The following is a 27,085-nucleotide window of genomic DNA, read 5'->3' on the forward strand; positions in this document are numbered from 1 at the left end:
GCTAAACATGCTGGTGAAATTACGCAGAGGCTGACTAATATAGTTATAGCTATCGAGGAATCTAATTTGCGGTCCCTCGAGATGAATCATGAGAATTTTACTGCCGTCAAAAATAACGGCAGGGGTGACGTGTCTATGAACTAGAGCGTTAAGAATTAAGAAGTTATCGAAAGCTTTCGCGTAATGAGCTACGACTTGAGTGTTAGTAAAGCGTGGTCGGTACGTTTTACGTTTTTGTCCAGTCAAAACTACCTGTTCTACGCTAAATAAATAATTTAAAAATTGCTCGACGCAATTGGCGCCGTAAAAAATTTTGGTTTCAAAGCCAGCTTCAGTCTGCACGTCGCAAACTAGTAAAATGGGGACGTGGATATTATTTCTGAGAATAGTCTCAATGTCGTAATAAATAAACCGCGAGGCTTTCATTTTGGTTTCCAAAGGCATAACAAAATGCTCGCCTGGCGGATGAACTATTTTACATTGAGAGCATTCGGGATTGCAGTCGTGATTGTCCCCCATCAGCCGCCCACATTCTAAACATCGTTTCTGACTATCGCAGGTGCCATTAAGAACATGAGTGTCAAAGCAGGGGCCGGGGAAGAAATAGCGGTGGCATTTGTCGCAGCGTTTTAAAACGTCCTCGCTGGTCGAATGAAAAGCTTCTCCTTGGCATCGAAAACATGTATAGGGTTTTGTACCCTCGGGGCATTTATGCTCTTTTAACAATTCACGTTTGTAAAACGATTTTAAGCATAAATCGCAAGAGGTACATCCGCCCATCATGCCGTGCCAAGTTTTCGCGGGGTGGATATGATCGCCAATTTTTAAGAGATAGATAAATTTAGGAGCTTGGGGTCCTTTGAAAAATATGGTAAAATTATTCGCAGCATCAACTATTACGATCCTATAATGGGGAGCTAAGTAATTTTGAAATTTTTGAATATCTTCTAGAGTTAGGAGCTTGGGGTCCTTTGAAAAATATGGTAAAATTATTCGCAGCATCAACTATTACGATCCTATAATGGGGAGCTAAGTAATTTTGAAATTTTTGAATATCTTCTAGAGTGACGAACCCTTCGGGGACGCCGGCTTTTCGGTGCAAGATTTTCGCAATATTACCCACGAGGGTGCTATTGCGTTTCAGTTTGTCAAAATTGTTCTTGTTAAAGGGCGGACCTTGCTTATTTTGTTGATAATAATTGCGATCGGCCATCTCTTTACCCAGAACTAAACTCCGAGCAAAACAGAGGTTATCATTATTCTCCATAAAAATAAATTGGTTATTTTGTTTAACGAAATAATCCAAATTAACCAAAGTTCTATTTTTAATGGATTTATAATAAGTCCCTATATTCGCATCGAGGTTTAAAAAAATTATGTCAAACTGAAAATCTTCACCATTAAAGACAAAGTCCCGACTAGATTGCGTTACTCTATAGATGGTGCGCATAATTCGTTTACTGGTGAATTTATCAATTTTTATAAATTTAATATTAACGGGGGTCGTCAATCCGGGGGAACTTAAAACAAATCGAACCCGATTATACCCGGGATTCTCGGTTACTAATTTGCGAATAACTTCGTCGAGAATTTTTCGAAAAATTCGAAAAAAATCTCGCGTTGGGATATCATCCAAATTTTTAAAAGCTATTCGCAAATCGATTTGTTTACAATGCCATTTGCGACTCGTTTTGTCTAGCTGCCGCTCAATTGTGTAGTACCGGTTTACCTCTACGTGTTCTTCTCCCTCACTACCCTCCGAGTCACTCCCGCTGCTACTGCTGTCGCTCATTTTTTAAATCTCTATCAGAAATAAAAAATTAGAAAAAAGCTTGGTCTACGGATCCATTGTTAAATAGATACGTACTTTGCTGGGAGGCTGTTGTTTGGCCTCTCCGTCTTGTTTGACGGTCTCCACCAGCTTCTTGAAGGCGTTAAGGAATTTAACGCCTTCTTTGTTGTTTTTTTTTAAAACTATTTTCAGTCTTTTGTGGTTACACTCCCAGACCTTATCAGGCTGGGAGTTTCTAATATCGAAAAATTTATAGACTGCCGCGTCTATGTAAAAATCCCCCTGGCGTGGGGGGACTTTTGTCTCGAAGTACTGCCCTTCCTTTCTGACGCGAAAGGAGCCCTCAATACCACTGGACCCGACGATATTTTTCTGCAGGACGCCCTGCACAAAGGTATCGTCGTCCGAGTCTAGCAGTATTTCGAGGGGTTCTGGCTTCAGGAACTGGGTGATGGCTCTTTTTCCACTACTGGTAGAAGGGGGTGGAAAATCTTCTTGCGACGACGGCGGTGACTTAAGGAGCGATTGTGATAGAGACTGCGATTCTTGGTACTTGTTCATGGTGGCAAGTTCGATTGTGAAAATCTACTGCCGATGCTCCAGCTTTTATACCAAAATCTCAGGGTCATTTTTTTCGAATACAGGCCCAGACGTGGTTTTTTTTTTATAAAACCACCTTATTTTACTTTTATTAAATGTTTAAAAAATATAATTATGCACGATTTGTTAATTTAACCTTAAATGCATTTTTTATTGACGAGTTGATACTGGAGATTATGAAGGATATTGGCATAAATACGCATATAAAAAATACCTCTCTAGTTTAATATTAATATACGTTTATTTATATTTAAATCATGTTAAAAAATTATTTCACTTCCTCCTAAACTAATTTTAACCAAATTTTCCTATAAGGAAATTTCATGCATATTATTCGAATTATATTATTCACATCACGCCCAGACAGATTCAAACAAACTCTGCCCCCCTCGGACTTCTGCCAAGGTAACACCTTTTTAACCTTCGCGCATAAATTTTTTCTATCACACGATCTTATTTGCATTATTTCAATCGTGACTAGACAAGTTTTGCATATAGAAAAATAAACCTAGACCTTGGAGAGATTTCTCATTCTATGAATATATACCTAATAAACTTTTTTCCTTATTATCGAAAAATAGTTTCTTAAGAATCTTGAAAGCTAGACACAATTAGATTTAACCTCCATAACTTACTATATAAGCCCCGTGTTTCAAGGTGAAAGTTATCAGTTGTTTAACTTCTGTTACTTAAACACCAATCCCAACCACTTTAAGATGTCTTTCTTTCTAGTCATTTTTTAATGGTGGTGGGTTCTTTTGTAAATATGCTGTGCCTCATTTTCTTTTTTTGTAGCAGGCCAGCGTTGAATATAGTTTAAGTTTTGGTTTGAGTTAAGAAGATGACGTCATAGGGTTTGAAAATAGCCTGTAAGAGCTCGGGCCAGTCCGGACTTGTCTGAAAACTTTGGTTTGAAACCAATCTAGGGTTGGAAGTTTGGTTGGAGTTGGGTAGTGGCGGCCATCTTGGGGTGGCGGCCATCTTGGATCTCTGCGCAACTAGGTAGCTATCACTACTTATATACGATTACATGCAAAGCGAGTGGCTAAGTAAATGTTTTCGAAATTTTCTTATATCGTTAGAAAAAAGGCACAATATTAAAGGGAAAAAGTAAATACGTCAAAAAACTGTGGCCCAAACACCTAAAAAGGAAAACCATAAACAGAATGGATCGAAACTGTTTTGCCAGCGACCAGGCTAGAAAATTCTACAACTACATTGTTATTTTGGAGGGACAATTTCAATGGAACTCTTATTTTTTAGTGGCAACATTTATGAATGAATAACCCAAGTAACCAAAGTAACTTATGCAACATCATATTATTATGTTCAGTAGTTCATCCGCGACACATTTAAACACGCTGAGACACGTTGAATCGCACCACACCCGGGCTTGTACAGTGGAAGGCAAAGTAGGCAGAGAGACTTACAGTAGCGTCGCTAGGGTTAGAAATTTTGGGGAGGGAGGCTAATAAAGGGACCAAGACATGTACAGTACAGTACATATACTAAATTCGTTGGTGAATTTCAGGTTTAGTTCCACTGAACAGGAACTCATTGGATAAAAATCGCATTCTCTAAAATTCCCAGTCGACAGAAATCTCATTATGAAAAATTTTCAATCCCCGGAGGAGATAAATGTCTCGTAAAGAACTAAGATAAGCTATTATGTGTAACAATAACAATGAAGACTGAACTAACACAAGTTGGGAAAACCAAAATATTACCTCTCCGTGTCAAGAAGATTATATAAATTTAAGTATCCAATGAAAACGTTATTATGTTTCTGAGTTGGGGTTTCCCATTTTTGTTGTTGTTTTGAAAAATATATCGCAATGCACGGGCCTTGATAGATATAGGAGGCAATGAATGAAATATATCACAATACACGGGCCTTGATAAATATAGGAGGCAATGAATGAAATATATCACAATGCACGGGCCTTGATAGATATAGGAGGCAATGAAGGAAATATATCGCAAGCACGGGCCTTGGTAGATATAGGAGGCAATGATAATCTCTCTGTTTGCACGAGAGGTTTATCTTTAATATTTAAATAAATATAATTATTTTTAATTATTTTAATCTTCAATAATTAACATTAATAATAGTTAAATCGTTTAAAATAAAGTTATACCTATTATCTTCTCAAACTTTGCTAATATTGACGTTTAAAGTGAAGGGTACCCCTCTTGCCCGCTTTTTTCAAATTTGGGGTATATATACGATTCGTTTCCATCATAATAGCAAAAACGGATTTATGGGATAAGAACGTCGGATCATAGCTTTAGCCTCTAGTACCATCCTCGCATACTTTATTGAGAAACTTCGTCTGCTTATATTTTGACTCCACCCACAAATTCGATCTCTAGAAGTGGCTATATACAGAATTTGTGGGTGGAGTCAAAATATAAGCAGACGAAGTTTCTCAATAAAGTATGCTAGGATGGGGAGTGAATTCGCTAACTCCGACGTTCTTATCCCATAAATCCGTTTTTGATAATAGTAAGGAAAAAGCGCAATTGCGAAAACCTTTGGTGGCGATCCCACCTTAGGGAGGCTAGACGTTTCTCGTAACCCTAGCTGATCGCCGCGTATATTCTAAAACCAAACGATGATAATGGAGTAGAAGCCAATGATACAGATTGGTGTCTATGTGGAATAGACGGAAGACCAGTGGATGGTGGTGTTAGAAGCCAGTGTAAGTGCAGACTGGTGTCAATGTGAGATTGACAAAGAACAGAAGATGGTGGTGATTAGAAGTCAGTAAGAACAGACTGGTGTCCGTGTGGGATGGACAAAGACCAGAAGATGGTGGTGTGAGAACTCAAGTAGAGTAGCCATTTCCGTGACTGTGAAAGCAGTTCGGAAATGGCGAACACGTTTGCTCCGATACGCAAACTGCGAACGCGGTCACGTGGGTGTAACAACGGACAGACAGACAGACAGACACACAGACACACACACACAGACACGGCCGTTACAGAACCTCTCCTGGACTACGTCACACGGAGAGGTAATTAAGATGCGTCATTAAATGTTCATTTCCAAAAGTAATTTAAATTTAGTATTATCTTAAGTGTGATTTATTTAACATTAGAACAGGAGAGGCTAGGTTAAGTTTGTGAACTAAAAATAAATATGTCAACTCGCATTTGCGTACATCTATTACTAATAAGTTGCCACCTTTCCAAAATATATGCCATAATAGTTAGTTGTCATCTTTTCCAAAATATGTGATCAAAAAATATTGGCCCTAATAATTAGTTGCCAACTTTCCAAAATATTTACCGTAATACTTAGTTGCCTCCTTTTCCAAAATTTATGCCCAAATAAATAGTTGTCACCTTTTCCAAAATATATGATAAATGATTTGTTTTGACGTTTTCCAAAAATATTGTCCCTAATACTTCGTTGCCAGTTACCACTAGGGATGGCGGTTTTCGGAAAATTCCGAAACCGGTATTTGACGATGTCAAATCCGGAATTTACCGGAATTCCGGAATCTTTTGACACTCCGAAAAATCCCGGAATCAATCCGGTTTTAATTCCGGAACCAAACCGCATTGATTCCGGAATCAATACGGTTTCAATTCCGTTATCAATACGGTTTCAATTCCGGAATCAAAACGGTTTCAATTCCGGAATCAAAACGGTTTCAATTCCGGAATCAAACCGGCTTCAATTCTGGAATCAAACCGGCTTCAATTTCGGAATCAAAACCAAAATTACACCGACACCAAATCAGGAATTTAACCGATATCAAAACCGGAGCTATTAACATTAACTATATAGCTATAACTTACATTAGCTATATAACTTATCAAGGCAAGGAAAATAAATTTTGTTAAATTATGGACAGACAAATAGGCTCAACACCATTAGCTATTATTGTATATTGTTGAGTTTGTTTCCCACGGTGGAATTTAGAATTTTGTTTTTATTATTTTATCACGAAAGAGAGCCAATCCGCCCCTCTTATACACCGACTTCCTAACAAAATTAAAGTTGAATGTGACGCCACGAATAGCATTACGCCAACCTCCCCCTTGTCACGGACTGTCACAAATTCCGAACCCCCCCCCCCCCTTGTCACGGACTGTCACAAATTCAGAAACTCCCCCCCCCCTTTAAGAGTGTGACGCCGTTTATGGAAGGTTTCCATTTGTATTATTTGAAGAGATGAAGATTGAAGACAATAGTGGTGTGTCTTACTCTTGATTCTTGAGTAATGTTGGCTGAAAACATTCCGTATGATCCGGAATTCCGTACAAAGCGGTATTCCGTATGATCCGGAATTCCGTTCAAACCGGTATTCCGTATGATCCGGAATTCCGTACAAACCGGTATCCCGTATGATCCGGAATTCCGTACAAACCGGTATCCCGTATGATCCGGAATTCCGTACAAACCGGTATCCCGTATGATCCGGAATTCCGTACAAACCGGTATTCCGTACAAACCGGTATTCCGTATGATACGGAATTCCGGTTTTCAACTTGGAAAATTCCGTACCGGAATTTTTCGGAAAATTCCGGATATGTTCCGGAATTCCGGAATTTTTGCCATCCCTAGTTACCACCTTATATACCTTAATAATTGATTGCTACCAGGGATAGATAGACTTTTTTAAGACGGAATGGGTAACAGGGTGCGCGTCCTAGTCCACGAACCCCTTACCCGTGACGGAGGGGTATGAAAGAAGAGGCGGGTCATATTTTCGTTATGGCGTTGTATGTATATCCGGGTCAAATAAACGTCGTCTGCCCCTTCGTCTGCCAAGTTGGAATGGGCTCGGATTGTAATTTTTGAAATAACATTGTTTAAAAATGGAAGTTACACAAGACATAGGGCTTGCAACTGAAAAAAAACGGGGAAGACCCAAGAAAATTAAAAGTGAGTTAGAATTGAGTAAAAGTCTTCATTGATATTACAGCACGAACAGGTTTTAACCAAACACTAAGCTCACAAAACTCCTGACTATTCACTAAGCCTTGGTTAACTTCATCAAATTCGTTTACAAAATCATGAGGATAGTAGAAATGATTGGCTTAAGAAAGAATTAGCGAACACTTTTCACCCTTACAGATGTACTCCAAATCCAAAACACCGGCACCAAATTCACTAACTACCTTCTTAATTGCTATTAAAAACAATTCCCGAATAATTACCGGACCCTCGCATTTAGACGGCTCCATTTTGAACCCCTGTGAAGACGCTTATCTGTACAACCATATAGCCCACTCGATCCGCGCTCTATAGCTATAGCGCGAGCAGCTTGCGTCGTGACGCGCGTGATCGAGTGGGCTATGGTACAACGCAAGAGGGGTCGTAGTTATGACGACAGAGGTAAACAGGAATTACGTATTTTTGGCCCTCCCCGTCAGCAACGTCACCAATACGTAGTTTTTGTGAGCCAATAAGATAATTTAATTTTTTGGTTACGTGTCGAAGGAAGGGACTATATACTCGTCTATGAGTCGGACTGAAGTAAAGGCCAAACATTGTTTATTCCGTCTTAAAAAAGTCTATCTATCCCTGTTGCTACCTTTTCCAAAATATACGACCAAATAGTCAGTTTTCACTTTTTCCAAAACATTGGCCCTAATAATTAGTTTGCCTTCTTTCCAAAAATATTGACCCTTTTAATCAGTTGACGACTTTAACAAAATAATTATGATTCTTTGTTAATTTTCCATTGACCGTTCAATGTGAGCTTCTTCGTACACAATGATCTTTCTTTAAAAGTATTGGGTTGGTGCTAGCTGAGATGCTAGTTTCTATTCATTTAAAAAGTGCCAAATTTGTACTTCTGTACTTCTGTTCAACGGGTACTAACAGGAATGAACGGTCCAATGGTAGGGAACCCTTCTAATTATAATAGACAAGTCATGACTTGAAGTTGAATCTGAGTTTTTGAAATGCACAGGTCGTAATTAGTACTCGTTTGTTTTCGCTTTGACATGTTTAAGAGAATTCCCTACATCTATATTTAATGGTAATTGAAAAAAAAATCTGTTCGCTAAAATTGTAAATCAGTAATAAATTCAACTTTGAATGACTCAATTATTTTAATCTTCAATAATTAACATTAATAATAGTTAAATCGTTTAAAATAAAGTTATACCTATTATCTTCTCAAACTTTGCTAATATTGACGTTTAAAGTGAAGGGTACCCCTCTTGCCCGCTTTTTTCAAATTTGGGGTATATATACGATTCGTTTCCATCATAATAGCAAAAACGGATTTATGGGATAAGAACGTCGGATCATAGCTTTAGCCTCTAGTACCATCCTCGCATACTTTATTGAGAAACTTCGTCTGCTTATATTTTGACTCCACCCACAAATTCGATCTCTAGAAGTGGCTATATACAGAATTTGTGGGTGGAGTCAAAATATAAGCAGACGAAGTTTCTCAATAAAGTATGCTAGGATGGGGAGTGAATTCGCTAACTCCGACGTTCTTATCCCATAAATCCGTTTTTGATAATAGTAAGGAAAAAGCGCAATTGCGAAAACCTTTGGTGGCGATCCCACCTTAGGGAGGCTAGACGTTTCTCGTAACCCTAGCTGATCGCCGCGTATATTCTAAAACCAAACGATGATAATGGAGTAGAAGCCAATGATACAGATTGGTGTCTATGTGGAATAGACGGAAGACCAGTGGATGGTGGTGTTAGAAGCCAGTGTAAGTGCAGACTGGTGTCAATGTGAGATTGACAAAGAACAGAAGATGGTGGTGATTAGAAGTCAGTAAGAACAGACTGGTGTCCGTGTGGGATGGACAAAGACCAGAAGATGGTGGTGTGAGAACTCAAGTAGAGTAGCCATTTCCGTGACTGTGAAAGCAGTTCGGAAATGGCGAACACGTTTGCTCCGATACGCAAACTGCGAACGCGGTCACGTGGGTGTAACAACGGACAGACAGACAGACAGACACACAGACACACACACACAGACACGGCCGTTACAGAACCTCTCCTGGACTACGTCACACGGAAAGGTAATTAAGATGCGTCATTAAATGTTCATTTCCAAAAGTAATTTAAATTTAGTATTATCTTAAGTGTGATTTATTTAACATTAGAACAGGAGAGGCTAGGTTAAGTTTGTGAACTAAAAATAAATATGTCAACTCGCATTTGCGTACATCTATTACTAATAAGTTGCCACCTTTCCAAAATATATGCCATAATAGTTAGTTGTCATCTTTTCCAAAATATGTGATCAAAAAATATTGGCCCTAATAATTAGTTGCCAACTTTCCAAAATATTTACCGTAATACTTAGTTGCCTCCTTTTCCAAAATTTATGCCCAAATAAATAGTTGTCACCTTTTCCAAAATATATGATAAATGATTTGTTTTGACGTTTTCCAAAAATATTGTCCCTAATACTTCGTTGCCAGTTACCACTAGGGATGGCGGTTTTCGGAAAATTCCGAAACCGGTATTTGACGATGTCAAATCCGGAATTTACCGGAATTCCGGAATCTTTTGACACTCCGAAAAATCCCGGAATCAATCCGGTTTTAATTCCGGAACCAAACCGCATTGATTCCGGAATCAATACGGTTTCAATTCCGTTATCAATACGGTTTCAATTCCGGAATCAAAACGGTTTCAATTCCGGAATCAAAACGGTTTCAATTCCGGAATCAAACCGGCTTCAATTCTGGAATCAAACCGGCTTCAATTTCGGAATCAAAACCAAAATTACACCGACACCAAATCAGGAATTTAACCGATATCAAAACCGGAGCTATTAACATTAACTATATAGCTATAACTTACATTAGCTATATAACTTATCAAGGCAAGGAAAATAAATTTTGTTAAATTATGGACAGACAAATAGGCTCAACACCATTAGCTATTATTGTATATTGTTGAGTTTGTTTCCCACGGTGGAATTTAGAATTTTGTTTTTATTATTTTATCACGAAAGAGAGCCAATCCGCCCCTCTTATACACCGACTTCCTAACAAAATTAAAGTTGAATGTGACGCCACGAATAGCATTACGCCAACCTCCCCCTTGTCACGGACTGTCACAAATTCCGAACCCCCCCCCCCCCCTTGTCACGGACTGTCACAAATTCAGAAACTCCCCCCCCCCCTTTAAGAGTGTGACGCCGTTTATGGAAGGTTTCCATTTGTATTATTTGAAGAGATGAAGATTGAAGACAATAGTGGTGTGTCTTACTCTTGATTCTTGAGTAATGTTGGCTGAAAACATTCCGTATGATCCGGAATTCCGTACAAAGCGGTATTCCGTATGATCCGGAATTCCGTTCAAACCGGTATTCCGTATGATCCGGAATTCCGTACAAACCGGTATCCCGTATGATCCGGAATTCCGTACAAACCGGTATCCCGTATGATCCGGAATTCCGTACAAACCGGTATCCCGTATGATCCGGAATTCCGTACAAACCGGTATTCCGTACAAACCGGTATTCCGTATGATACGGAATTCCGGTTTTCAACTTGGAAAATTCCGTACCGGAATTTTTCGGAAAATTCCGGATATGTTCCGGAATTCCGGAATTTTTGCCATCCCTAGTTACCACCTTATATACCTTAATAATTGATTGCTACCAGGGATAGATAGACTTTTTTAAGACGGAATGGGTAACAGGGTGCGCGTCCTAGTCCACGAACCCCTTACCCGTGACGGAGGGGTATGAAAGAAGAGGCGGGTCATATTTTCGTTATGGCGTTGTATGTATATCCGGGTCAAATAAACGTCGTCTGCCCCTTCGTCTGCCAAGTTGGAATGGGCTCGGATTGTAATTTTTGAAATAACATTGTTTAAAAATGGAAGTTACACAAGACATAGGGCTTGCAACTGAAAAAAAAACGGGGAAGACCCAAGAAAATTAAAAGTGAGTTAGAATTGAGTAAAAGTCTTCATTGATATTACAGCACGAACAGGTTTTAACCAAACACTAAGCTCACAAAACTCCTGACTATTCACTAAGCCTTGGTTAACTTCATCAAATTCGTTTACAAAATCATGAGGATAGTAGAAATGATTGGCTTAAGAAAGAATTAGCGAACACTTTTCACCCTTACAGATGTACTCCAAATCCAAAACACCGGCACCAAATTCACTAACTACCTTCTTAATTGCTATTAAAAACAATTCCCGAATAATTACCGGACCCTCGCATTTAGACGGCTCCATTTTGAACCCCTGTGAAGACGCTTATCTGTACAACCATATAGCCCACTCGATCCGCGCTCTATAGCTATAGCGCGAGCAGCTTGCGTCGTGACGCGCGTGATCGAGTGGGCTATGGTACAACGCAAGAGGGGTCGTAGTTATGACGACAGAGGTAAACAGGAATTACGTATTTTTGGCCCTCCCCGTCAGCAACGTCACCAATACGTAGTTTTTGTGAGCCAATAAGATAATTTAATTTTTTGGTTACGTGTCGAAGGAAGGGACTATATACTCGTCTATGAGTCGGACTGAAGTAAAGGCCAAACATTGTTTATTCCGTCTTAAAAAAGTCTATCTATCCCTGTTGCTACCTTTTCCAAAATATACGACCAAATAGTCAGTTTTCACTTTTTCCAAAACATTGGCCCTAATAATTAGTTTGCCTTCTTTCCAAAAATATTGACCCTTTTAATCAGTTGACGACTTTAACAAAATAATTATGATTCTTTGTTAATTTTCCATTGACCGTTCAATGTGAGCTTCTTCGTACACAATGATCTTTCTTTAAAAGTATTGGGTTGGTGCTAGCTGAGATGCTAGTTTCTATTCATTTAAAAAGTGCCAAATTTGTACTTCTGTACTTCTGTTCAACGGGTACTAACAGGAATGAACGGTCCAATGGTAGGGAACCCTTCTAATTATAATAGACAAGTCATGACTTGAAGTTGAATCTGAGTTTTTGAAATGCACAGGTCGTAATTAGTACTCGTTTGTTTTCGCTTTGACATGTTTAAGAGAATTCCCTACATCTATATTTAATGGTAATTGAAAAAAAAATCTGTTCGCTAAAATTGTAAATCAGTAATAAATTCAACTTTGAATGACTCGACACAACAATTGAAAATTTGTTATAAGTTAAAAATAAATGAATTCGACTCGAGGCTTAGGCTCTGGTCGAAGTCTTGATCGCTGCGCAAATGGTCTTTCCACCAAACAACAATCATGTCGATAAAGATAATACTTTTCACATTTGAAGTGATTCATAAATTGATGGCATTTATATCTTCTCTCCTTAAAAGTATTCCATTACCACGAATTAAGGATTCCTACCCAAATTACGGCTTCAAGTCAGTCTTCGCCTTGGGTCACGTCAGATTTCTGAAGCTCTTTCCACCCGTTAAAGACATCAATACTACAACTTGTGAGTTTGATTTATTTTTGCAACAAGTTTTATATGAAGAGTAAAATACTCAGTGAGCTGTGCAGTACATGATTTATTTTTGCAACAAGTTTTATATGAAGAGTAAAATACTCAGTGAGCTGTGCAGTACATAAACGCCTACACTCAAAGAAATAAAAGTGTTAAAAATGTGTTAACAGTAGGCCTGTACGAGTCCAGTTTTTTAGGGTTCGAGTCGAGTCTCGAGTCCTTAAAAAAGCTCTTATACAATCTCGAGTCGAGTCTTTTAATTGGTATCGAGTCCTCGAGTCCTAAAGTAGGCTTAAGAACTGGGTTTCAAGTCCAGTGTCGAGTCCTGATAAATTATATCAAGTCCCACTCGAGTCCTATTAAATTAACTCTATTAATACTAACTTTAATTCAGAGCTGTGCTAATTAATTAGTTAGCTAATTGAATTTCTAATTAATTAGCAACATTTACTAATTGAAAATGGTAATTGAATTTTAATTACCTTAGTGCTAATTGAGAAGTAATTCTAATTAATTAGTATAAATCGGAAAGGTAATTGTCTAATTAAAATTTAATTAGATTTAGGATTAACTAATTAGCCAATTGGATTTTCAATTAATCTTTTACGACAATTTGTTGTAAAAAAATCGAGGAATTAACTCTTGATTCATCTATTTGAATATGAAAAAGCCTTATTATATCGATGAGGAAACCTTAGTGCTACCAGGAGCAGATGACAAAGGAGTCTCGGACGCTAGCTTCCATAATGTAGAGGGCAATGGGATCCGCGAACGTCACGGTTATTAACCAAAATCATTACGCCAGTGCCACCTCTCGTAGGAAATTTGAGCTTTATTTTCCAACCAATAGCGTGGCTGCAAAGTCTCGAAAGGAGATCTGGGAAATCGCGTCTGGAGCCTCTCTTTAAAAATATGTATCGTCTGCTTATAATTAGCCTAGGCTTAACGAGTATTAGAGTTAAAAAATGGATTTCAACGACTTTTTAATCTTTTTTTAGACTAAAATTGATAATGAAAAGCCCAGCGAGTAACGTATGTACACTATTAAAAAACTAAAATGTGTTTCAGTGCCAAATTTTTCGAAATTTCTTCTTGAATTAAATGATAGCTACAAGAGGTTGGGAAAAGAAATCACTGACGATCTTTTAAAACCCAAAAAGTAAGAGACAGTGATTTCGTTTCCAACCTCTTGTAGCAGTCAATTAATTCCTACCTTTAAGGTCACAAAACGATTACAGCTGTTTGAATAAAGTAATTATATTGTGTTTATTTATGTCGCGGTCGGGTAAGACGAACCTCAGTAGCCACCGTTAGTCCGTTATTACAAAAAAAAATTCCCAGCAGACTTTGGTGCCAGATATAATCCACCAAAAGCATCGTCTGCTATAATGTCTGATAGCGCCTCTATGGCAAACGATACCGCTACAGCTGTGACGTACGCGGGTCCCATTGCCCTCTATATTGTGGAAGCTAGCGTCCGAGACTCCTTTGTCATCTGCTCCTGGTGCTACTCTAAATTTTTCAGCTCCTCAAACATGAGAGAATACTAGTACTAGTAGAAAATTGCGTAGTTCGCAACTGCCCCATGTCGAAATTTCGACTGTTTTACCTACTCGAATTAATAGCAGTGCGCATGTATTTACTACTCAGGAGTCCATTACAGAGCTGTGCTAATTAGCTGACAACTAATTGAATTAGAATTAGCAATTAGGGAAATATTTATGAACTAATTAATTAGCCAATTAGCAATTAGACATAGAAACTAATTCAATTCAATTAGAAATTAGGTATTTATTTATCAAACTAATTAATTAGAATTACTAATTTCTAATTAATTACTTGTCTAATTAAGGTTAAAAAGAAACCATAAGTAAACATAAAAGTTTAAAAGTGCCCATGGATTTAGTACTTTGGTAATGCAAAGTTTAATGTTTTAATGCCATTGAAAAACGGGTAGGGAAGCCGTGAATTATTCTCGAAAAATGAGACAAGCCTCGAGCCTTCCGTCATGTTAAAATTTGTCTCATTTCTTCATTTTCTTGCCACAGTTCCTATAATGGACTCCTGAGTAGTAAATACATGCGCACTGCTATTAATTCGAGTAGGTAAAACAGTCGAAATTTCGACATGGGGCAGTTGCGAACTACGCAATTTTCTACTAGTACTAGTATTCTCTCATGTTTGAGGAGCTGAAAAATTTAGAGTAGCACTAAGGTTTCCTCATCGATATAATAAGGCTTTTTCATATTCAAATAGATGAATCAAGAGTTAATTCCTCGATTTTTTTACAACAAATTGTCGTAAAAGACTAATTGAAAATCCAATTGGCAAATTAGTTAATCCTAAATCTAATTAAATTTTAATTAGACAATTACCTTTCCGATTTATACTAATTAATTAGAATTACTTCTCAATTAGCACTAAGGTAATTAAAATTCAATTACCATTTTCAATTAGTAAATGTTGCTAATTAATTAGAAATTCAATTAGCTAACTAATTAATTAGCACAGCTCTGGTCCATTATAGGAACTGTGGCAAGAAAATGAAGAAATGAGACAAATTTTAACATGACGGAAGGCTCGAGGCTTGTCTCATTTTTCGAGAATAATTCACGGCTTCCCTACCCGTTTTTCAATGGCATTAAAACATTAAACTTTGCATTACCAAAGTACTAAATCCATGGGCACTTTTAAACTTTTATGTTTACTTATGGTTTCTTTTTTACCTTAATTAGACAAGTAATTGATTAGAAATTAGTAATTCTAATTAATTAGTTTGATAAATAAATACCTAATTTCTAATTGAATTGAATTAGTTTCTATGTCTAATTGCTAATTGGCTAATTAATTAGTTCATAAATATTTCCCAAATTGCTAATTCTAATTCAATTAGTTGTCAGCTAATTAGCACAGCTCTGCTTTAATTTAATTTACTTAGTTTAATTTTACATAACTAATAATACAAGAATTATAATAAATTAATTTCTAATAAGGATAAATTTTACTCACAAAGTATAAATCTCACGAGGAAAATGACGCGGAGTAACAAAAATTTTAACTTTTGGTTCTGGTTTGCTTAACTCCTTTAGCTGAAGTAAAAATTTTTTGTCCAATCACCTGTCTTTTCTAAACTTTAAATCGATTAAACCCCACTAAATGCGGCGCTCTACTTAAAATTCCGGGTCACAAAGTAAATATTTTTCGACTTGATAAGGCGTCAAGTTACGGTTCGAGTCCTCCTCGAGTCCAATAGTGCAGATTTTTAAGGACTCGAAATAATTTTCAAGTCCTAAAATTTTGATTTTCGAGTCTCGAGTACTCGCCTTCATTCGAGTACTCGCACAGGCCTAGTTAAAAGGGTGTAATTTAAGAAAACACTTTTTTTACACCGTAAAAACACCCAAAAGAGAGTTTTATTACCTTGAGTTTTTGTGCCCAATTTAAAGTGTAAATTCGGTGCAAAACAATAGTAGAATAATCTTACACCAAGTTCCTATGTAAGATTTTTTGCCGTAGCCTCTGTGTCTGAAAGTTCTGACGTTAAGCTTTTTAAAGTTCCCAACGGAGCTCGCGTGAATGGAGAGATAAAAGTTCTAAAATATCGGCCACGACCGAGAACGAGCTATTGAAGCAGCGCTCCACAGCGGTGGAGAGTGAAGTAAAAGAGGCGGGGTTAATTTTTTTATCCGAGTAAGTTCAAGCATGGAGGGTTCATCCAAGTGCACGGTGTTTGCGTTTTTTATGCCAACGGTGTATCGTGTGGAGTGCAAACGTTTTTAAAGAAATTAATACATTTACACCCGATTCGTTATTCGTAACTTGCTCCGATCGTCTTTTAAGATATCCGTCTTCTATTGGCTGAGTAACTCAACACAAGCGGACCCAACCTCAAATCCAAAAATTGAAGTTTCGTACATTTTTTAAGGGGGGGGGTGGAATTTTTTAGTGAGACCCAGCTTTCCGCGGCTGATGTTAGTTGGCGCCGAGAAAAAATGTTAGGAGAGAAAAACTTTGGGTGTTCAACTACCATTTACTCTACAGTAAATATATTCGGCCTAGCCTTGGGATATCAAGTTTTAGGAACACTCGAGATGAGACGTTCGTTAGAGAGAACCTGACACACAATACCTTCATTCCTAGGCTGGAAAGCTATGTCCTTTTAGATCATCTCCTTTTGGTGCAAAATAAAACTTTTAAACACCGTTTTGAAATTAAAAATGGAAAATGATAATACTGCGGCTTTCTTAAATAACGTCTTCCATCGTTATTAATGTTTTAATTTTGAAGTCAATCCACACAAAAAAAAAATCAATGAAAAGTATAATTGTTCAGATTAAATGAAAACTAAGAACATTTTTTAAAGATGATATCAGGAATGGATGTAATTTTAGAAGCTTGTCTCTCAAATATTTCACTGTCAATATATTTGTGGGGGTTTTTTTGGTAGTGACAAAAGGGATTGTGCTATTTTTAGATTTCTTGGAGACCGCCATGGGAATGGCTACGATATTTCGTCAAGAAGGACTTTTTGATTTCAACATTTTCAATCGAAAATTGGTTATTTTAGTTGATCCAGAGCTAATAAAGGTAATGGCCCTTTCTAGTGTGGCAATAAATTTGGGACTGACCTCGCTAACATCCGCGGAATTGAACACTTATTTCAAGGTTGTCCTAACTAATAGGAAAGAAATCAACAAAAGCCAGCATTACAAGTTATTTAACTTGTTTTTAGGAGAGAGCTTAATAGCGAGGTAAGAGTTTTAAAAATTATTGCATTACTTATGATCGCGATATATTCAAAAATGCAATTTAAATGCTGAATTTTTTAGCAATGGAGACCATTGGAAGAAACAGAGGCAATTGTTGAATCCGATGTTTCATCTCCAGAGTGTCAAGGAGTTTGTTCCCATGATGAACAAACACGTCAAAATTATGATCTCTCAATTACAAGAAGACATTTCCAAATCTGATTCCAGGATTTTAGATATATCGGACTCAGTCGAGAAGTGCGTGTTCTACATAATTTTGGGTAAATTGATGCTCTTAATTGCGCATGATGATAAGCATTCCAAAAGCTTAAACGATATGTTCCATATAAGAATGACACTTCCTATAATTCGTACATGGACGAACCAATACTGAAGGACGGATGGCAGAAGGAGACAGTTGAAAAATACTTGTTGATTCGCCTTCTAGCGGCGGATAATAGCAAAGCGGATAGTGGAGGGCTTATGGGGGAATCAACGTTCTAAAGAGGGAAGTACCTAGCGTCTTATTTTATCTAGATGGCGCTAGCTTTTTCCGGGATTTGACTCGGTATTTTTTATAACCCCCCGTCCATTTTGGGGCTGAAAAGGGGGAAGTAAGCTTAACATTGGTTGTTTAGTCGCTTAGTATGGGGCTCTATGGGCTGCCATCGGTCCTTCAGTATTGCTTTGTCCATGCTTCGTATATGCTTGAGTCCTACTAAAAGCTAGTTTGGGAACGACCCTAGAATAGACTATACGCTCGGTTTTTTCGCGGTCCATCTTTATTAAATTCAGTCTATACAAAGCCTTTGACAGCGCCTTACCAGGCGTCGTTTTACGAGAATGTTTGACGTTTCACCAAAGTCACTTCATGACAAGCTCTTACTAACCATTGGAAAAATTAAGGAATATATCTTATGAACTTACGTTATTGATAACTAAAGCCAAAAGCGCAATATCCCAGCAGCGGCTTTAGTTTAGGTTTGTTTGTTTACTCTTGGATTGTGGCTGGTGTTCACTGATCAAAATTTCACGGAATTCGGTAAAAAAAGTTCCGCGGAATTTTGCGAAAAAGTCCTCAAAGTATTGGTGTTCTTACGGTTAAACGTCTGTAAAGCCTAAATTAAATTTGGTTTTCTAATTATAGACGCAGTTTTTGACTACGAATATGAAAATGAAAATATTGCCAAAGATGTCCTTTTCAAAGCTATTCGAAGGTAAAATTACGGAAAATCTTTTCTGCTTCCAAATAACAGAACACGTCAGAAACATAACCCTCAACAGTGAGATATTTTGTACTTCAACTCTTTCATTTTTAGCCACATCGTAGTATACGATGAGGCTCTTAGTTTGACCCGAGCCGTAGTAGTAGTAGTGGTAGTGGTAGTAGTTGTGGCCGGGGTTTTCGCTTTCGTTATCGTTAGATTTTAGTAGGGTTGTAAGTCGGAAAATGACCGAGCTATATTTTTCCGGAAAATTTTCCGTATTTTTCCGCTACCGGTTTCTCAATTAAAAAGTTAAAACTTTAAAATTTTCCAATTGCCTTTCTTTTCAAAACATTCATTATTTTGTTTTCGGTGAATTCGGAGGGGGAAAAAATTGTTTGTTAACCCTGTTTAAAGTCACAAATTATGGGAAAATCAACGACTAATATTTGGCGGTACTTTAATAAATCTACTAAAGATGGCAAAATAACTGGAGAATGTATATATTGTAAACAATGTTATGCAAATAACGCAACATGGATGAAACGCCACTTTTCATCTGGTATGTGCAAAAAGTGTTCCCCATCTTGTATTGAAAAGTTTTAAAAATTAACTGCACGAAAAATGAGTCATCTCATGATATGCAACTACATTTGGTAAGTCAGCGAGGTGTAATTAGTTAAATTCGTAATTCAATTATATAAAAAGGCTGCAGTTTCTATTTTAAAATGTATCTATTCAATTATATTAATTTCGAACTCAGGACAACAAAACTGAAGAAGCTATCGAAATATCTTCAAAAGTTTGATAAATTGACTCAAAGCTCACTTAATTGCTAGTTTTTACCTCTCCGAGTGACGATGACGTCACGGAGAGGTATTGCACCGGACGTGTATGTGTGTCTGTCTGTCACAACCCACGTGACCGCGTTCGCAGTTTGCGTATCGGAGCAAACGTGTTCCCAATTTTCGGACTGCATTGACAGTTCACGGAAATTTGGAAAATTGTGTTTGTCTCCGCTGGCTATTCTACTTGAGTTCCCACACCACCAGTTTTGGTTTTCGTCCACTCCACATGGACACTAGTTTGTGTATACCACATACACACTAATCTATCCTCATTGACGTCTAACAACCACCATCTACTGGTCTTTCGTCTATCCCACATAGACACCAATCAGTAACATTGGCTTCTACTCCATCGTCGTCGTTAGGTTTAAGATTTACGCGGCGAGCGGCTAGGGTTACGAGAAACGTCTAGCTTCCCAATGGCAGGGCTTCCACCATCGGTTCACGCAAATGCGTTTTTATCTATTATTATAATGGAAACGAATCGTATATATGCCCCAAAATTTGAAGAAAGCGGGCAAGAGGGGTACCCTTCACTTTAAACGTCAATATTAGCAAAGTTTCGAAAGATAATAGGAACAACTTTATTTTAAACGATTTAACTATTTTTAAAGTTATTTACTGGCGATTAAAATAATTAATATCATTTATATTTAATTAATTATTTAAGATAAACTTATTTCTATGTACTGACACAAGTGAGAGTTAATATAGAACGAGTAATGAAGATTGCATCTGAATCGAAACACTACACGCATATCAAAGTTAATATAAAGCGAGTAGGATGAAAAGATCTCTTACAAAACGATAACATTTTCTTTTTGCAGAATATTAAACGGAAATACTTAAATATTTTTCGGCATTACGATTCTTTTAGTAATTGTGTAGCTATAAAGCTCTGTTTCATTTCAATATTCCAAGAACATCTTTTGATATTAACATTTAAAATTTGGTGTTTACTTTTTAATTCATCTTTACTACATTTATATATAGTGTAAACGTAACTTTTAGCTTCATTAAATAATAAGGATGTTAATACTTCATCTCTCCATACGTGTTGAAACGACTGTGTCTATGAGATTAGATAACTTAGATTTAAACCAGAATTGACCTTGTTTCATGTCCTCTTATAGAAGGTCTTAACGGTTCAGAGTGAGCCGAAAGTTAAATACACATTTAAGTGATAGATATTAGGTCCTCATTAGAATTATTGAGGATACGCAGGAAATTATTAAACGCTTTAAACTTTACAAATGATCATGGCAAAATCTCGCCGATTAGAACTATGTATTTCCGGTTTGTCTCATTGGCTGGCGGACCTGTGTTTGGAAAGTAAATTCGTCTCGGCTCGGAGAGGTTTATTTTGGTTTCCCAACTTGTATATTTTTCCGGAAAATTTTCCGCGTTATATTTTTCCGGAAAATTTTCCGCGTTTTATTTTTCCGGAAAATTTACAACCCTAGATTTTTAATTTTAGCTTAAAGCATAGCGTGGCTCCTGTGGATCCACTACAAGTTGACTTTCCTTACGAACTCCAGTTTTGGCTTGGCAAAGCTAGAGGTATTTGTGAGCGGGATTTATGCGTGCATGTATAAATCCCGCCCACTAGCCTTTGCCAAGCCAAACCCGGAGCTCAGGAGGAAAGTCCGCTTGTAGGGGATCCACAGGAGCCGCGCTATGCTGAAACTCTATTGTATATCAACCCATCCATAGGTGGAACCAGCTGGGTTAGAAATTGCATTTTAATTAAAATTTTTCTTGGTTGGAGCAGTAAGGCACTTTACCACTGAATCATGACGGCTTTTCAGAAAAAGCGAGTTTTCTTCCTTTAATTTATCTCTAAAGGGTCGGGAATGAGGGAGGGCCCTATTTATTGGTGGGGTCGGATACTTCTGAATTTTTGTCTTTTGGTCTTTATATTTCTTTTCTTTTTATTTATGTGCTAATTAAGTAGATAGCGATGTGGCTACTATTAAGGCCCAGCCCTTGGGCCTTCTTGTTTTTAAATGTTTTGTGAAGATAATCGATGGTAGCAATGTTGGGCTATCGAAAATTGTTTTCTAACCAAAAATCAAAGAATCCAAATAATATTTTGATATTTCAAGCCTCAACCAAAAAAGAACTGAGTGCTTAATAATAATAAGAAATTAATCATTAAAATTAGATGCGAAGAAAGCTTCAGTTACCGTTCAGTTCGACCATGGTTGCAATCGGACAATATGTTCAAAATGACAGCTAAGGGAAAAGAAACAGTAAATGCGGTTAAATTATTCCACGAGATGTTCCAAGTAAGCACACACTTTAGGTAACTCGGACACATTGTGAAAAAAAAACACCAATTCATTCGCAGACGGAGTTGACGAGAAAGAAGGCGAATATGAAAGAGCCCGACGATAACGTTCGAAATGTTAACTTTATGGATATCATTCTACAAATGCTCGAGAAAAACCCCCACTTGATGAGTGATAAACAATTTCGAGACGAAGCCGTTACTATAATTGGAGGGGTATGAAACAACAAGTGCGCTTTAAATGGAATAAGGTTATGGTTATACCATAGGAATTTCGCAGGGTTTCGACAGCACCTCTGTTGCTACAACAATTACCCTGTATTTGCTCGGTCTTTACCCGGAGATTCAAGAAAAGGTCTACCAAGAGTTGACTTCCGTCTGTGGAACGGACATCGAAAGAGACATCGAATACAACGACCTTAAACACTTGACCTACCTCGAAAATGTCATTAAGGTTGATTTTGATTAAAAGCCTAGACACAAATTAAATTCTAAACATTCTTTATATTTAAGTAAATCAAAACATGTATATGTGCAGGAATCACTAAGGCTGTGTCCTCCAGCTGCAATTATTGGTCGCCAGCTCACTGAAGATTTACAAATAGGTTCGTTTTCTGCTTATTATTGGTAATTACTATGTTGTAAGTATATTTTGGAACTACTAATTTCTTACTTCAGAGACTTTAACAGTGACTGTTGAATATTAAATAAAATAATTTAAAACCTATACTTAATTAAAATGAAGCATCAGCTAGGGTGAATTCCACTTCAAAATCTCTTCCAATATTTTTTCGAAAGTCTAAAATTATGAGCCGTAAATCGACTATCGTTTAGTTTTCGAAAAATATACTCGCCAACCGTCTATGCCTTTAGGGTGTCCTATTGACATCTTAGCTGGGGTGGTCCTCGTGGCCCTGACCTGCCGGACTAGGATGCCATTAGGCACTAATTGGCATTTCCACGAATCTCCCGAAATTTATGACTTGATGACTTAGCGGAGAGATGTGAAGAAACTCTCACCGAATGGTTTTATGACAGGGTTGACTTGTGGATTCTGTTGTTACCAGGAATGTATGGAGGGGCTGGAATGGCTAAGGGGGCTCTCGAATTGTGCCCTTGGTGGTGGAAACATCAGGCGAGTCCTTTTTTTCGAGAAATGTAGCTCCTCCCCCTACGTCTGCTTAGCTGTCTACCGAAGGCGAAAAATGTCATGACTCGTTAAAAAAGGCATGGCAGAAGTGACCTTAGATTTTTTAAAGTTAAATGCGCTGATTCGCCGCCGTTCGCCTTCATATTCGATTCTCTCAGCCTAGGCAGATGACCTAGGGTTGAGGGTGGAGAATTATAGGAAACAAGTTTTTTGGCAGCCAATGAATGAATGAAAATAATTTAAGTGGTAAATACGATTTTTACGTCAGGTTATGACATCACTAGCGTAAATTAAACCACGCCAGTTGTTTCCAAGATCATTTCACACCGATTAGGATTTGACCTTAGCCTTTCCAACCCCTCCATACATTCCTGTTGTTACCAATAATAAAATCAGTTCCATTTCTACCCTCAAAACGAAGAGTCACTTTTTATCATCTCCTTCATTCGCGACTTGAAATCGCGCTCGTAGAGAGACTTGTAACGTCAATACATATCCGGGCAACGTTACTGAATATATAATTCTTTTGCAAATTTTAGGGCAGAAAATTCTTAAAAAGGGTGTGGATTGCCTTATTTTGATACAAGGCGTTCATCACGACCCCCGATATTTCCCCAATCCAGAAGTATTCGACCCCGACAGATTCAATCCTGAAAATAGCAAAGGAAGACCCCCATTTTGCTATATCCCATTTGCAGCCGGTCCCCGAAATTGCATCGGTTTGGCAACACATTTCCTTCTTAATGACTTATTTCTAAAAGTTAATTTCATAAATTTTTTTCAGGACAAGCGCTCGCCACGATTGAATTGAAATTATTTTTAGCGAACTTTCTTCGCCATTTCCGAATCACTTCGCAACTACCGAGAGACAAAGTAATTCCTAATATGTTTATTTTCATAAATATTCACGAGATGCCTCTCCAATTCGAGCCCAGAATCCAGACTTATTGATAATATTTATGTATTGTATTTCTTTTGTTCAATTTATTTTTACTAACAAATGATTAAACCTTGAAGAAATAATTAATCACAAATGCACGTTTTTTTGTACAGCCACGTGTTAAAAAGCACAGGTCGTATATAATTAGTACTTGTAATCGTTTGTTTTCACTTAAGCATGATTAAGGGGGTTCCAAATTGAGGAAAAATATGTTCGCTAAAATATTAAATCAGTAATAAATTCAAATATAATTGGTTCGAGGCAACAATTGAAAATGCATTCTGAGTTAATAATAAATAGATTCGACTCGAGCCAGAGTATAAACATCGCGGGTCGAAATGGTGATCGCCCTGTTGGTCTTTCCATCAAACAACAATCATGTTGCTGAAGATATTACTTTTCGCGTTTGAAATGATTCATAAATTTATATCGTCTCTGCTTAAAAGTATTCCATTACCGCGAATTGGGATTCCTCGAGGGGTCGGACGTTTGTCAAAATCCCGTACAGTTCGTTTGAAATCTATTAAAATCTCTCTCGAAAATCTTGAAATCCCGAAATCTAACCCTTAAAATCTAAAAATTCCAAAATCTCACGTCAAAATCTGAAAATCCCAAAATCCCTACCCTAAAATCTGAAAATCCCGAAATCTTCACCTATAATCCCGAAATCTCACATTAAAATCTAGAAATCCCGAAATCCCTACGTAAAATCCCGAAATCTCACCCTAAAATATCAAAATCTGAAAATCCCCACGATTACAATACAAGTTTTGCATCTATTTAATATGGGAAGACACGGGGGTAAAACTCTTCCTTCCATCTCGCTTTTTGGCGCCTGCGCTATATAAGAGTACTCTATTACAAATTAGACTATTTTTGTCGATTTTTCTCCGGTATTCATTACGGTATATTAAAACAAATTTATAGTCTATATTTCAAAATCTCGAAATATCCTTTGAAGACCGGAAGTTAATAGTAAATCTTGATATCCCCTGCAAATACCCAAAATTTCATCAAAAACCCGAAAATCTCCTTGAAATCTGAAAATCTCCTTCAAAATCTGAAAATCTTCTTCAAAATCTGAAAATCTCCTTCAAAATCTGAAAATCTCCTTCAAAATCTAAAAATCTCCTTCAAAATCCCGAAATCTCCTTCAAAATCCCGAAATCTCCTCGAAATCTGGAAATCGCGTTCAAAATCTGAAAATCTCATTGAATATCCCGAAATCTTAAAATCTTGAACTAGATTTCAAGATTTGTAAAATCTCAGTCAGAATCTCAAAATCTGGGGAAAATCTCAAAATCTGGGGAAAATCTCAAAATCTTGGTCAAAATCTTGAAATCTCAAAATCCCGTACACTAAAATGCCGAACGTCCGACCCCTCGGGATTCCTCCCCAAATTATACGGCTTCAAGTCCGTCTTCCCCTTTGGTCACGTCACATTTCTGAAGTTCTTTCCACCCGTTAAAGGAAAAGTTCAGGGAACCTAACATTAGGCCTCAAATTAACGGCCTCGTTTAGAAGATATCGAAATGATTGATAAAAAAAATTATAATTTCCCTAATTACGATTAAAATCCAATTAATTGACCCAAAAATTGAAGAGAGCAGCCGCGCCATTTTTTAAAGTCACGTGATAAACTCGCACACACGCCGTTATTGGCCAAATGGCTAGCGAATAGGAAAGTTAGATTTCTCTACTGCAGACGACGATATTTATTGATATATTCAAGATTGACTTTCAGCATAGCCCACTAGATCACGCACATCACGACGCAAGCTGCTCGCGCTAAAGAATCCAGTTCAATCGGCCAAAAAGTGCAACTTTTGGATTCTTGGCGGGAAATTCGAAGTCAGCGAAAATTAACATTAAGTTCTATGGGATGAGGAAGGTTTTTTGGCCAGATCCTCTGTCCTATTGATCGAAATGACCTGAAATTTCAATGAGACGTGTGTTTTGACGTGATTTATTAATCTTAAAAGGATTCAAGCCTCTAGAGTGGATAGCTTTTTTAAAAAAAAAAAAATTTCATAGCCAAAATGATGGGTTCAGTGCTAAGACTGAATATATCTTCAGATCTACTGGTCCAAATGTCCTGAAATCTTAATGAGAGGTGTGTTACAATCGTTTCTATTATATTAAAAAGGATTCAAGCTTTTAGAGTGGATAATTATTTCAATAAAAATTAGTTTCCAATGCCATAATTGTAAATTAAGAACTTAATGCACTATATCTTTGATCTACTGGCCCAAATGTCCTGAAAATTTAATGAAAAGTGTGTTAAAATAATTTAACTTTCACTCCCTTTCCAAGATTAAACGTATTGCTTAAACATTACGCTAAAAATCTTAGAATTAAACAAAATTATAGGCCCTAAAGCCTAAAACACACCTATTTTGGGGAAGTTCAGAAGAACCCCTGTTTTTCTGCCAAAAGCACTTTATTATGTAAACGCAATTTTAGCTCAAAAATATATTTATTGCAAAAATCACATATTTTACAAAACCAAAAATTAAGCATAGAAAAATCATGATTAAGAAACGAACTGAAAGGGGTTGGTGAAAAGTATCATAATACCAGTTGCAGTTGGTAAAAAACAAAGATTTAGTGGAGAGATAGTTTTAAATTATAATTAATTGTCATAGAGGTCCAAGAAGAAAAAGCTTCCTCGCAGCGATCCTCTTCTTGTTCAATGACATTCTGAAGCTTATTGAGTGGTGCTTGATCTTAGTTTTGAAGCTTTGTTTTAGCATTTGTCAACTTTTCTTATTTTGACGATATACTTTATATTTTAATCGATTAATCTTTTAAATGCCCCGCCCAACAAGTAAGGATAACAATTAAAAATCGCCAAGGGTTTTCGAGACATCTGCCCCTCTGCATGTTTACAAATCATAGAAAATTGGTTCAAGAGGTCTAGGTTTTATAATCTATTAATCCCCAAAAGTCATGTTTTGGACAAGTAGAATGGGGCTGGTTTTTTATCGCGGAAAAAGGTTGTAAGTACTTAATTTACAATTGTGACATGGGATATTAATTTTTTTTAAATATAATCGATTGTAACATACCTCTAATTAAATTTTCGGGACATTTGGGCCATTAGATTCAAAGATATAGTGCATTAAGTACTT

The 27,085-nt window shown here is 37.2% G+C and overlaps 1 protein-coding gene and 1 long non-coding RNA gene across 5 annotated transcripts in view; one reads left to right on the forward strand and one right to left on the reverse strand.

Annotated features, from left to right (window-relative positions):
- LOC149678824 (cytochrome P450 4V2-like) overlaps positions 1–24,539 on the forward strand; it is a 48,432-nt gene extending 23,893 nt beyond the window's left edge. For 2 of the 4 annotated variants that reach the window (XM_089836763.1, XM_089836762.1), the window contains exons 2-11: positions 17,248–17,360; positions 17,439–17,524; positions 17,603–17,802; positions 18,669–18,738; positions 21,739–21,862; positions 21,925–22,080; positions 22,145–22,318; positions 22,403–22,469; positions 23,554–23,733; positions 23,799–24,539. In XM_089836763.1, the coding sequence (XP_089692889.1) occupies positions 17,265–17,360; positions 17,439–17,524; positions 17,603–17,802; positions 18,669–18,738; positions 21,739–21,862; positions 21,925–22,080; positions 22,145–22,318; positions 22,403–22,469; positions 23,554–23,733; positions 23,799–23,965 (1,320 nt within the window). In that variant the 5' untranslated portion in view covers positions 17,248–17,264 and the 3' untranslated portion in view covers positions 23,966–24,539. Of the gene's footprint in view, positions 1–10,964; positions 12,765–17,247; positions 17,361–17,438; positions 17,525–17,602; positions 17,803–18,668; positions 18,739–21,738; positions 21,863–21,924; positions 22,081–22,144; positions 22,319–22,402; positions 22,470–23,553; positions 23,734–23,798 lie in introns of those variants that run through there. The other 2 variants (XM_089836761.1, XM_089836760.1) reach the window with 2 other exon arrangements.
- LOC149678826 (uncharacterized) lies at positions 7,117–7,591 on the reverse strand. Its single transcript, XR_016366286.1, has 2 exons — positions 7,474–7,591; positions 7,117–7,253 (listed from the first exon to the last, which is right to left on the reverse strand). It is a non-coding gene; the product is annotated as an uncharacterized LOC149678826 (long non-coding RNA).
- Positions 24,540–27,085: the final 2,546 nt, after the last annotated feature.

This window comes from Phalangium opilio, unplaced genomic scaffold (assembly GCF_054372755.1).
Source record: "Phalangium opilio isolate 3A_F unplaced genomic scaffold, DU_Popi_V2 ptg000042l_1, whole genome shotgun sequence".
Taxonomy (NCBI): Eukaryota; Metazoa; Arthropoda; class Arachnida; order Opiliones; family Phalangiidae; genus Phalangium; species Phalangium opilio.